At 46.7% G+C, this 13,257-nt stretch overlaps 1 protein-coding gene across 2 annotated transcripts; it reads right to left on the bottom strand.

Moving 5' to 3' along the window:
• Positions 1-1,050: 1,050 nt before the first annotated feature.
• Positions 1,051-9,898, bottom strand: SNX12 (sorting nexin 12). Of its 2 annotated transcripts, none has more exons than XM_017349808.3 (5): positions 9,584-9,898; positions 4,069-4,164; positions 3,396-3,520; positions 2,920-3,010; positions 1,051-1,201 (listed from the first exon to the last, which is right to left on the bottom strand). In XM_017349808.3, the coding sequence occupies exons 1-5, from the start codon at positions 9,746-9,748 to the stop codon at positions 1,172-1,174; spliced, it is 507 nt and encodes a 168-aa protein (XP_017205297.1). In that variant the 5' UTR covers positions 9,749-9,898; the 3' UTR covers positions 1,051-1,171. The 2 variants fall into 2 exon arrangements, with proteins under 2 accessions (XP_017205297.1, XP_051683138.1); XM_051827178.2 differs by having other exon boundaries at positions 9,596-9,884.
• Positions 9,899-13,257: the final 3,359 nt, after the last annotated feature.

Consider the following 13,257-nt stretch of genomic DNA (forward strand, 5'->3'; position numbering starts at 1 on the left):
GAAAAAAAAAAAAAGAAGGTAATCATATTTTACTTGTACCATGACCATACCGCCCCCCACCCCGGCTTCTAGCATAGAGCTGGGCACGTGAAAGACTACTGATTCCTATTTGTTAAATGAGAGTCATCTGCCCTGAATTTCACTAATCTCTATTTTATAGCTGCTTTATGAGTTACTCTCCAATTTATTCTCTGACACTGCTGCTGATGGAGGATGCATCTCTCTTTACTCTTTCTTTCCCACATCCCAAAGAAAAACCTATTCTTCCCTGTCCCCTCTGGTAGGTGTCATCTCATTCGTCAACCACCACTCTTCACCTCATCAGTTCAACCCCTGCTTGCTTTCTTAGAACCAAATACCACTGTTAAGTCACTTGAATGTTTTGAACGCATCACTTTCTACACCCTCTCTGTGTGGAACCACAGTGAAATTAGCTTTGACTTTCCACGTGACCTCCCCTCATTCCAACCCTTCCCCAAGCCCAACCCGTGTGGGAAATCCAAGTCAGTACATACTAGGGAGATGAAAATATCCAGCCATCAAAAGCACTCACAGTTCAGCCACCTTTATGTCGGTATCAAATCTATCTTCCTGTAAGAATGTCTCAAGTGAGGGAAAAGGTCATGGAAGAAAGGCTTTGTTGGTGGTTATGTGATTGTGTCAGAGGATGAGTGCAATGCATATGTGTTTATGTACACATATTACCTAGACACACACACACATCTGTACATATATTCTGTCCAAATTAACATAAACCCACAAGCTTAAAACCAAATCTACCAAATCTGACCGAAACCACAGGTACCCAGAATATGGATACTTCCTGCAAGCAAGATACATTAGCTCTGTGACGAGGTCAGTTGTGAACTGTGAAAAGAACAGTTAAATATTCCTACCGGCAGTTAAGAGTCTGCTTTTTTACAAAGCGAAGTGTAAAGCTTACTTATCACTTCAGGACACTGGACATATTATATGACTTCTGCGTAATACCCAGCATATCCAAGACTCCAAAAAATAGTAAGTTTACAACTCACACAAGAAAACAGAGGCTTGCTTCACAGTGGTTTAATATGAACAGAGTTGAATATGACATTGACAGAAGAATGAACAGTTTGCTGAATAAAAGCCCCGAGTCAGGATATATACACAGCAGAAATGGGGCCTCAGACTCTCAGCACTTGTGCACAATGAAAGAAGGAGCCTTAAAAAAAAAGTAACAGAGGATACAAATCAAAAAGGCAGCAACGACATCAACATTGGCGAGGTGGGAAAGGGACCAGAGCCTCTCTCTAGGGGCTGCTCAGCCTGGCACAGGCTCGGCAGCTGCAGAGCTGACCTGTCTCGGGGAACTTCAGCATTTAGATGGGCTCCAAACCTCATGTCAAAACCCAGTCCTAATCTCTCTGATCAGGGTCATGTCAGACTCAGCAATCCTTTTCCCCAAAGCCCTGTAGAGAAAACTCCAATCCTTCTATGATAGGGAGTCTAAGCAAAGAGCCCCCACCTTTCACCTGGCACCAGAGTGAACTTGCTCTTATCCCAGCAGTTGGGACAGATATTAGGCCCCAGCAAACAAACCACTACCTCCCAGACAGAAACCCAGGATAGCTGCCAGCCTCAAGAAGCTGTTCCAGACTCTAAGATTCAGGAAATCCACACCCAGCTGCTATCCCTAGTTCAGCTTCTGGGGAGAATGCTGGAGTTCCATGGGAAACAAGTGCAGGCAGTTCAATAACCCTGTGACCAAGCTGGGGAGGGCAGCGACAACTCTTGTCCCTGAGCCCCATTCAACAGCTACAAAGTGCTTAGAAGTCAGAGACTGTGTGGCCTGTGTGCTTCTGCCCTGGGGCAGCACTAAGCGGAATGGGGAGGAAGGCAGAACAGAAGGAAGAAGAGTGGTGATGCTCTTCCCTACCACCGGGAGAACCTGGAACACGATCCACTCCTACCCTCTAGGAGTTATCTGGCAGTGGTGAGTTACCCCCACCCTCAAGCCACCAAGCCTACAAAGCTAACCCCTCAAGGAGCAAGGGCTTGGGGAGGGAGAACTGCTGGCCCATACTGACTCACCTAGTGGTGAGCAAAAATAGGCAGAGAGGGAGGAGCCACAAAGGGAGAGGGGCTAGGCAATAGGAACTCCCCTACTGCCCTATGGCTTTCTTCTGACTCTGAAGCAGCCATGGTAGTGGGTCCGGAAAACCCAAACTCCTTGCTTCACACAGCAGACTACTGGGACACAAGGAGGATTACTGCCATGAAAAGCAATAAGGGAGTGAGGGATGGAGGGGAGAGGGGAGGGGAGGGGAGAAGGAGGGAGGGGGAGGGGGAGAGGGAGAGAGAGAGAGAGAGAGGGAGGGAGGAAGAGAGAAAGCAACAAAGGAAACTGTTGAGAAAACTGGGAGCAAGCCTAGAGAAAACAAGGAGAGCCTGTGGGCCTCTACCACCTTCCCAGAAAGGAAAAAGTTCATGCAGGTGGGAAAGGCAGGGTTTTCCCTGCTCAGCGTTCCTGGTTTAACCTAAGAGTAAGAAAAATCCCCTGGACTTGCAGCATCAGTATGTATCCAAGTGCTTTGCCGACACAAGCCCCCCCTCCCTCCCCGCCCCCCCCCAAGTTTAGCCTTCTGGCATGTATAAATGCCCAAGGAATTGCCTTCCAGTCCAATCCCCCCCGCCCCCCACCCCCAAGCAAAGGGCATCTGCCTGTGGTTTCCCACCTCTCCTCAGAGAAGAGGAGCCCAGCAGAGTGCCCACACGGTGTAGTCAGGTACCAAGGAGCACAATGGCAGACAGTCTATCAGGCCAGGGGATGGGCAGCCAACTTCAGATCAGAGAGAGACAGAGAGAGGCTTAGTGTAAAAACCAATGTCATTTCAGCAGGAAAGTAGAGGGCAAGTGGCAGAGGGGCTCCTACTGGCGCACCTTCCCTGGGACGTAGTTCCTGTCGATTGCCTCTTCCTGCAGGAACATGTGTAGGCAACGTTCATTCTGAGCCAGTGGGTGCCCAGCAATTCTACAACGAGATCAAGATGGTTATCAGTGGTTCTGAGGATCACAGAGAATCAGCAGATGAAAGGGAGTGAGGACAGAGAAGGGCTTCAAGAGCCAATGGAGGGCAGTAGTAGGGTACCAACCCAACCCCAATACTGTAGAGGGGAAGGGGGATAGAGAGGCAAGGAAGAGAAATTCCTAGCCACAACCAAAAAGCAGTGCTTTCGCAGGCCCTGACATATTGGGACCAGAATTCTGTGCAAACGAATGGAGTTTTACTGTCAAGTCAGCCCACCACATAAACCGTGTCACATCAGGGTACCCACTGTGAAAGAAGAGGTAGACAAAACACATAGAAAGACCATGATGGCAAAAATAGCAGGTGGGGCCCCCAGAACTCGGCTTACTTATTAATAAACTGTTCGAGGCCCTGCCTCCTTTCTTCAATGAAAGACTCTTCAAAGATCCCTTCATCTCCCCGGAAAGGGAGCTGCCGCTTCAAGGCTTTCCCAGGCAGCGGTGGTACTACAATCTGTAGGCAGATGGAAGATATCAGTCGCGTGGGAGAGGGCCAGACAGGACATCACATGGTAAAGCACTGCATGCCTTGTTTCTTATTAAGCATAGGGTCCATCCGGTCCCACAGCTAGCAACTTGGAATGGAAGCACGGTCAGGATGGCTCAGATTAATCCAACTCTGTTTCTGTGGGAAGATAAGTTTACCAACTCGGAAGGAAATAAACTCCAAATCATCCTCACCTTCCTTACCAATCCACCACCAGCTAAAAATGTAGGGAGGCCTTTCCTGACACTATACTTTCCATTTCTATAGGAGTTAAAGTTGTATGGCTTTACTAGCCACTCGATGGAGCAAAACATTTTTAAAGTACTTGTTTAACGGTCTTAAACTCAACTACATCTGAGTTTCAAAGGGTATCCCCCAGACCCAATATATGGGGTTTGGGTAGATAGGAGAGTGTGTACCTTGTCCACTCCCTTCTAGATTTGATAGACTGTGATCTTACGCAGTCCATGCAGACTTCCTCCTCCAAGGGTGCCACACGGGGAACGAGGCCATACCTTACTATCTCGCTCCAGCTCATTTTTCAGCCACTCAAAGTCACTGTAGCGCCGCCGTACACAAGACTCCTTCAGTTTGAAGATAGGTAGATTGGTCTACAGGGAAGGAAGATGAAAGCAGAGAGGCGGTGAGTAATGTTCAACTTGTGGTGGCCACCTATCAGAAGAACCACCTGGACAGGACCCAAGGAAAAAACAGCTCTGTTGGACCATATTCCCATAGCCCTTTCTAAACATCCTTTACCACATCCAACCATAGCACAGTAGGTAAGGAGGCGCCCCTTGCTACTTACACTTGCAGTCGGAAGAGAATAAGACTAGACAATTGGAATGGGTGGCAAAGTCATATTTTCACTGTATAGTTTATTGTGCGCACCTATTAATTTTCCATTAAAAAGGGAATTCAAGTTCCTTGTAAAGAAAAAAGAGATACGTATCTCCCAGGTGTGCCTGCCTTCCTCTACTTTTCTTGTCCAAATCCTCTGCATTCTACAAGTCCCAGCTCAAGTCTCAATTCATCCAGGAAATCTTTCCTGACAACATCAGCTGCATATTTTGGTCTCCCTCTCCTCTGAATCCTGCCATTTATACTTTAGTATTTTCTGACACATTATTGTTTTTTTAAAAAGGTTTATTTATTTATTTGAAAGTCAGAGTTACACAGAGAGAGGAGAGGTAGACAGAGAGAGAGAGAGGTCAGTCTTCCATCCGATGGTTCACTCCCCAATTGGCTGCAACGGCAGGAGCTGTGCCAATCCGAAGCCAGGAGCTTCTTCTGGGTTTCCCACGTGGGTGCAGGGGCCCAAGGACTTGGGCCATCTTCTACTGCTTTCCCAGGCCACAGCAGAGAGGAGCAGCCGGGACTAGAACTGGCACCCATATGGGATGCCGGCACTTCAGGCCAGGGTGTTAACCCACTGTGCCACAGCGCTAGCCCCACATTATTGGTTTTTTAAAGGCTTAAAAATCTAGAAGGATTTTAAATGTTTTCACAACAAGGAATGATAAATGTATGAGGAGACAGATATGTTTACCCTGATTTGAACACTATATAATATATACATGCATCAAAATATCACATAGTGGGGCTGGCGTTGCAGCACAGTAGGCTAAGCTGCTGCCTGCAATACCATCATTCAATACCAGAGTGCTGGTTCGAGTCCTGACTATTCCACTTCCAATCTAGCTCCCTGCTAATATACCTGGGAAAGCAGAGGAAGATGACTCAAGTATTTAGGTCCCTGCCACCACTTGGGAGACCCATATGGAGTTCCAGGCTCCTAGCTTAAGCCAGGGCCAGCCCTGACAGTGAACCAGCAGATGGGCGAACTGCCCCCCCCCAAATATATAAGAAAATAAATTTTTAAAAAAAGAGGGGACAGTGCTATGGCATGCTAGGCTAAGCCACCGCATGCAGTGCCAGCATCCCATGTGGGTGCCAGTTTGAATTCCAGCTGCTCCTTTTCCAATCCAGCTCTCTGTTATGACCTGGGAAAGCAGTGGAAGATGACCCAAGTCCTTGGGCCCCTGCACCTATGTGGGAGACTCAGAAGAAGCTCCAGGCTCCTGGCTTCAGAGAGACAGGCCCAGCTCTGGCAGTTGTGGCCATTTGGGGAGTGAACCAGTGGATGAAAGACCTTTCTCTTTCTCTGCCTCTGCCTCTCTCTAACTCTGTCTTTCAAACAAATCTTTTTTAAAAAAAATAAATAGAAATGAAAAGAAAAAGGAATCTTTGGAGGATAGAGGAGAGACAGAAATGTAGCTTTTATAGTTATAAATGTTTATGCCATTTAAATTTTGTACTATGTGTCTATACTAACTATTCAAAATAAACAATTACAGAGAAAATTCTCAGAATCTCGTAATAAAAAAAAGCTTTCTGGGATCATGTGATTCTAGACTTCTACCAGAGTTCATTATAGATACTATAATTCCTCAGTAGAACCTTAAACTAACAGGCCTTCACAGAAGCCAACAAGGGACCAAATGAAAGAAAAAAAAAATTTAAGTAGATTCTTCCAAGACACAGCCAAACCAACCACTGCCATTTTGTAGACTTCCTCCTTTCACAAACAAAAATGCTATTCTTTCCCTACCCCCACAGGATGGTGACAATAATGGCCTTTTATTTCAGCACCTAGCCATCTAAGGAAGAAGCTACTATATACTCAGATAGTCCCCCAGCTCCAACCTACAAACCATACAAGGAAGCTAGGATTGTGTAGTATAGGATATGGAGAGTCAAAGGAAGGGAGAGAAAAGAGCAAAGTTCAAGTCCACAGGGCAACAAACACTTGAAAAACTCCATATGGATCACATGAAATCACCACTACCCCTCTCTAGATTCCCCATTTTGGAGGGAATTAGGGGCAGGGATTCCTTCCTGAGTAAAAGGAAAAGAGGACAGCTTCAAAAACACTTAGCTATTATATAAAGAAAAGAGTCATTGCCATCTGTCTCTACCATACACAGTGGCTAACTACCAAAGCTGATTCTGAGTCTCATGCTCCCTAGAATGCATACCATCATCAATCACTGAAAATAGCAATTTAAAACCAAACGATATGGGGCCAGAGCTGTAGCACAATAGGTTAAACTAGCATCCTATGTCTGAGTGCCAGTTTGAATCCTGGTTGCTTTGCTTCTGATTCAGCTCCCTGCTAATGCGCCTGGGTAGGCAGCAGGTGATGGTCCAAGTGCTTCCTCCCACATGGAAGACCACAATGGAGTTCCTGGCTCCTGGCTTCAGCCTGGCCTAGCCCCAGCCATTGCAGTCATTCTGGGAGTGAACCAGTGGGTGGAAAATCTCTCTCTCTCCTTCTCTCTGTCACTCTGCCTTTCAAATAAATCAATCAATCTTGAAAAAAAAAACTAATGATTTTACCAATTTTCCCCAAAATGGAGATTAATAAAAATACCAAAAGCCTAGCCATGCTATACAAACTAACATAAACCATTCAAATTAACTCAAATCTACAGAACTGGGAAACACTATCAATTCTATTATCACTGTACAATTAGAATATGTGGTAGGGACTGATGAAAAGCTTAGTGGGGAGAAAAATCTTACACAATAAAGTTTTACAACTAAGCCTTGCTAATAAGGAGACTAAAGTGTAGTAAAGGTGCAGGCGTTGTGGCACAGTGGGTTAAGCCATCAGTCACCACATCTGCATCCCATATCCCACTTCCCAGCTAGAGGTCCAGTTACTATATGCTTTTTTTAAAAAAAGATTTATTTATTTATTTGAAAGTCAGAGTTACACAGAGAGAGAAGGAGAGGGGCAGAGAGAGAGGCTTCCATCAGCTAGTTCACTCCCTAGTTGGCCGCAACGGCCAGAGCTGCACCGATCCGAGGCCAGGAGCCAGGAGCTTCCTCCAGGTCTCCCACGCAGGTGCAGGGGCCCAAGGACTTGGGCCATCTTCTACTGCTTTCCCAGGCCACAACAGAAAGCTGGATTGGAAGTGGAACAGCCGAGACTTGAACCAGCACCCATATGGGATGCTGGCACTGCAGGCGCCAGCCCTTACTCCACACTTTTGATCTACCTTTCTGCTAATGAAACTGGGAGGCAGCGGATGATGGCCCAAGTACCTAGGTTCCTGTCACACATGTGACAGATAAGAGATCCTCGCCCCTGGCTTGCACCTTGGTCAGACCCTGCTAATGTGGGCATTTGGGGAGCAAACCAGATCTCTCTATCTATCTGTCTCTGTCACTCTGCCTTGCAAATAAATAAATAAACTTTCAAAATAAACTATCAGATAAAGTGTCATATATGGAGCATGGACTTTGGAAACAGATCTGGGTTCAAATGCCAGCTCTGTCAGTTACAGTTATGTGTATTTGGGCAAGTTTCTCAAACTGCATTTCCCCCTGTTTCCTATTTGCAAAATGGGATTCTTATAAGGAATAAAGAAAAACTAAAATCTAGTTCAATGACTGGGAATTAGTAGGTACTAGTAAACAGTCCCTGTTGTTATTAGAATACCTGAAGCAGAGAGCTATTTCATTCATAATCCCTAAGGCTCCTGGCTAATGTATCAAGAGAATGTCTCCAAAACCCCACAGCAGAGAGCCCTTATACTGAACAAGTTACGGTCCAGGCTCATTTGGACAATTAGGTGCTCCAGCTCTAGCCCTGCTTTTATCACACTTGCATTCTGAAGGACCTAAATTCCATCCTCCCTCGAAGAGATGACTTCCAATAGCTCTCATCCACACAAGTGTTTTTCATGTTTTTGTTATTCACTCCTGTCCCTACAGTTTGGACTTCGCCAAACTTGGAATCTGGAGATCATCATTTCTAAGGTTTCAAAGCCCAGGTAGGAAACCAGACTTTCTTAGCCAATTCATTCATTCAAAAATGAAAGTGCATCTACTCGTTTAGGTCTCCAACGCTGTCTGAGCAGGATGCTGTCCATGGAGAATATTCTGGTCCTCTAGTCTGAGAAAAAAAACACAAGGAAAACTAGAAAAAGGTTCTCAAACTTTTTCACCTATCACTGCTTCAGGTGGACCAAAGAACCTGCAAACCGTGTACGCTACCCACACATTCCATCCTTGCATCTGTGGACTAAGCACTAGAGGATAAAATCCTCGGTGGTACACACTGGAAGAAGCCAATGCTGGGGCAGTCCTGAAATGTCCCGTATTAAAGGAACTGCAGATCAGGGTCGCAATCCAAAAGGTCCATCTAGGACAGAAAGGGCAAAGAGTCATCCATCTACAAGGAGCCCAAGTAAGAGCCAATAAATGTCGAAATAAACATTCTGGAGACTTCAAATATAAAGGCTCAGCACAGGATGGGAGCAGCATGTGACAATCCACCAATCCCAGCGCAAGGCCAGCTTCCATGGTGAGACACGGCACGGAGTACCTGAGAAAACTTGAGCATAAAAACACTGGTCTCCTTCAAATGGTACTCTGACAGAAGCGTTCCGTCTCAAGGAGACTCCCTTGCTCATTTCTGCTCCCACAAGCCCACTGTCTCCCTTTCCCGGAGTCTAGCTTCCGTTTCATCCAAGGCTTTGCTGGCCCTCCATCATCCCAAGGGAAATCTCATCAGGAAGAAGCCGTCCCCCTTCGCACTGACTTCCCACAACCTAGTTTAGTTATGGGACCCGGTGGCCGATATAACGCCTTGGCTTTCCATCCCCCAGCCCTCTTCCCTGCCTGCCTTCCATCGCTCCAGTCATGACTGTTATTTACTTAATTCCTCACTCTAGTCTTTTTCCATGCTCCCCACCCTATCCAGCCACGCTTCACTTCTTCCTCATGTACTCGATCTCTCCTTCACCCCCCCGCCACGTCCGATGTACCCCTCAAGAGTTTTCTGTGTCCTCGGGCCATAACCGAGTCCGCAGACCTCGCTCCAAACCTATTAAACCCCTAACCCCCAAATGACCCTTGCAAGTGTCTTCTCCTCGGTTATCTGTCCCCATAGCAGCCTCTCCTACCCCACCCCCTCCCGCCCTGTCCTCCCTCAGCTGTCTCCCTCACCCCGTGACTCACCCGCATGCGAACCTCATAGGTGGTGAAGCGCGCGCGGCCCACGCCCACCGTCTGTGGATTAAAGATGTCGATCTCCAGGAAGTTACTTGGCGGCCCGTAAGCATCAGTCAGGTCCTGCGGCTTCGAGTTCAGTCGCCGAGTGTCAGCTACGGCCGTGTCCGACATCTTTCCGAAGGAGAGACTGGGACCGGGGAAGGGGGGTGGGGGACAGAGGCCCGAGGCAGGAGCGCGCACGGCCCCTCCCGCTTGCAAAATAACCAGCCAACGCGCAGACGGCGGCGCCGCGCACGCGCGCCCACGCACGCACGCACGCGCACGCCGCCCGTCCCCCCCCAACTCCACCCCCGGTCTCCCCACCCCGCCTCGGGCCCTGCGCCCTGAATAGCGGCTACGCTGACGACTGCGCGTCCTGTACGGAGGAGACCTCATTCAGGCTTCCGGGTGGTGGCTGTGCCGCCCCGGAACCGGCATCTGCGATACGCGCCTCTCAATACCCCGCGGAGCCCCACAAGGCAGGCTCCGCCAATCGCTTCTCTTCAACTCGAGAAATTGTCTCATGCTGTGTATCAATCAGCGGTGGGCACTGGCCGGGATCCTACAGTGATAGGCCGAAGCCCCGAGACCTGAATAAGTCCGGCTTTTCCGCGAAAATAGAAGGGTGGTCTCTGGAGGGTGGGGTTCCAACAATAGTACCGAGAACCTAGACCACAACCCTGCCGCGTGTGCCGCTGATCATTTTGGGTTCACGCCACACACAATTGAGCGCTCATCTCTATTTACAGTGGCAGGGAAGTGGCGAGCGACGAGAAAGGGGTAAACAACGATGATTTCTCATTCTCTTTCCGAAAACCCGACGTATCTTCATCCTGCACTTGTTGCTACGTTAAAAAGCTAACCTAGGGTGTACTCAATATTGTATTTCTCACCCAATTGTGAGCATTTCCTTAATACCTTTGTCTGCTCTGCAGAACTCCATACTTGGCACTGCTCTGAGATTGCTTGTGATCCATGATGGAGATATATCCCGATAGATGTCTACATGAGAACATCCATAGCAGTATTCGTGTGTATATTATTAATTTTCGCATGCCCAACATTAAGGGTGATTTGCAAGGCAACCTCCTCCCTTCACCTTCCTGCCTGTGCTCAAAAAACAATTCCTTTCTTACTGATGACTAAATTCTTTAAACAATCCGAGTCCCTACAATCTCACACTTACATTATTTAATTCAATTTAACCAATACCTGTTGAGCAACTACTTACATGCCAAGCACCATGCTAAACACTAAAGACCTGGGGTTCAATAAGAGTCCCTGCCCTCAAGCAGTGAACATTCTAGCAAGGGAGACAAGTAGAGCAAACTAACAGAATGTGAGAGACACAAATCCTGTCTAAGTGGAGGAATTAGGAAGGCTTCCTGCAAGAGAAACAGCTGAGCTGAACAGATTTGAAAAGACATGAACAACAAATAGGAGTGGAATTGGCAAAACGTCATTTCTGAGGCAATAACATGCAAAGTCCTTTTGTTGAAAAAAAAATGCTATTTATTTGAAATGGACAGTGACGGGAGGGAGGGAGGGAAGAAGGGAAAGAGAGAGATCTTCCATCCATTGGTTCACTCTTCAAACGGTGGCAACAGCCCAGGCTGGGCCAGGCCTAAACCAGAAGCCAGGAGCCAGGAACTCCACCTTGGTGGCAGGGGTCCAAGCACTTGAGCCTCTTCCACTGCTTTCTTAAGTACTTTAGCAGGAAGCTAGATGGGAAGTAACAGGGACTGGAACCGGTGCTCCACAACACCAGCCCCTGCGAAGTCCTTGTGATAAGGAGCAGCATGGTACTGATAGGTAATTATCATCAGTTCCTAATGGAAGTGTTTAGAGAGGTAGGCTGGCTGGGATGGGCAGACAAGGATGACCCTTCTATATTACACAAAGAACCTCTTGACTTTATGATAGGTAACAGGGAGCCAGTGAACGATCTTAAGCAGGAAAAAAGATATGATCAGACTTATGTTTTCAAAGAATTATTTTGCAGGCAACATAGAAGATACATTTGGGTTGAATGTGTCTATGAAGAGAAGGTATTCACAATAAGACTTGGAAGCAGGGGTAGGCATTTGACACAAATTAAGATGCGGCTTGGGACACCAGCATTCCATATCAGAGTACCTGGGCTGGAGTCCCAGCTCCACCCTCCATTCCAGCATTCTTCCTGATGCATACCCTCAGAGGCAGCAAATGATGGCTCAAATGCTTGGGTCCCTGCCACCACTTGGGAGATTTAAATTGAGTTCCCAGCTCCTGACTGTGGCCTGGCCCAGCCCTGGTTGTTGCAGGCATTTGGGGTATGAACCAATGGGTGAATGAAAAAAATCCCTTTCACTCACTCTCTCTCTTTCAAATAAAATAAAATCAATAACTTTTTGAAGACTTGGAATCAGGTGGTGATGATGAAAATGAAGAAAAGAGGGGCCAGTGCTATGGCGCAGTGGGTTAAAGCCCTGGCCTGAGGCACTGGCATTCCATATGGGCGCCACTTCAAGTCCTGGCTGCTCCTCTTCGATTCAGCTCTCTGCTATGGCCTGGGAAAGCAATAGAAGATGGCCCGAGTCCTTGGGCCTCTGCACCCACCTGGGAGACCCGGAAGAAGTTCCTGACTCCTGACTTTGGATTGGCTTAGTTCCTGCCGTTGTAGCCATCTGGGGAGTGAACCAGCACATGGAAGACCTCTTTCTCTGCCTCAGCCTCTCTCTGTAACTCTGTCTTTAAAATCTTTAAAAAAATGAAGAAAAGAGACAGCATAGGACAAAAATTGAGGAAATAAGATAGGACTCGTATTTGATTGGATATATTGGACCTAGGCTACTTAAAGTTTAAATCCCTGTTTCCTAGCTGTGTGACTTTGAACAAGTTATACAGTTTTCCTCATTTGTAAAATGAAAATGAAAGAACTAGAAGCTACCTCTGGGGAGCTTTTCTGTAGGAATTTAATGAAATAAAATGTGTGCAAATAGTGAAGTGTTCAGTAACTGGTAGCTAGTATTACTGTTTGAAAAAGGAAGGAAAAAATGGAAAATGAGTCCCAAGTGTCTGATTTAGGTAACTAGATGGATGCTGATACCACTAGTCAAAATTAGAATTACAAGAAGAATAAGTTTAGGAGAGAAGGCAACGAGTTCAATTTAGAAAAATCTGGAGTGTCCTGTAGGACATCAGGTGGAGAAGGCCGTCAGGAAGTTGGAAATTCTGGCCTGGAGCTCAAGGGCGTGGTCAGGGTTAGAGAGAGAGAACTGGGAGCCATCAGCATACAGCACAGAAAGAAAAACAGAAGCAGCAAGGAAAGAAAATCGAAAAGTTGGTAAGGGCACACAATTTCCAGTGGAGTGCAAATCCATACCATCTTTCTGAGAAACAACTTGGCAGCATGTATAAAAAACACTTTCACTGCAAGAAACTTCCAATATTAGTTGTCACTGGCGAGGGGAACTGGCAACCAGTCATAGACGGCAGGGAGAGTTGTTTTTCATTTATTATATGTAAGGACTTTTGTATATTTTTAAGTTTTAAATGCTATTTACCACAGCCTTCTACTTGAAAATTTTACTTCCAATAATTTATTCCGAGAAAATATATAACCACATTTAAAAAAACAGTATAAGGATCTTGTTTGTAAC

The sequence above is a fragment of the Oryctolagus cuniculus genome, chromosome X, assembly GCF_964237555.1.
Source record: "Oryctolagus cuniculus chromosome X, mOryCun1.1, whole genome shotgun sequence".
Taxonomy (NCBI): Eukaryota; Metazoa; Chordata; class Mammalia; order Lagomorpha; family Leporidae; genus Oryctolagus; species Oryctolagus cuniculus.

Excerpts from the sequence above, each read along its gene's own strand:
- SNX12 (XM_017349808.3), bottom strand. The coding sequence starts at position 9,748 with ATGTCGGACACGGCCGTAGCTGACACTCGGCGACTGAACTCGAAGCCG. Across the intron at positions 4,165-9,583 it reads CCTATGAGGTTCGCATGCGG|ACCAATCTACCTATCTTCAA; the intron begins GTGAGTCACGGG and ends CCTTCCCTGTAG. Across the intron at positions 1,202-2,919 it reads GGAACTACGTCCCAGGGAAG|GCTCCTTCTTTCATTGTGCA; the intron begins GTGCGCCAGTAG and ends TTTTTTTTTAAG.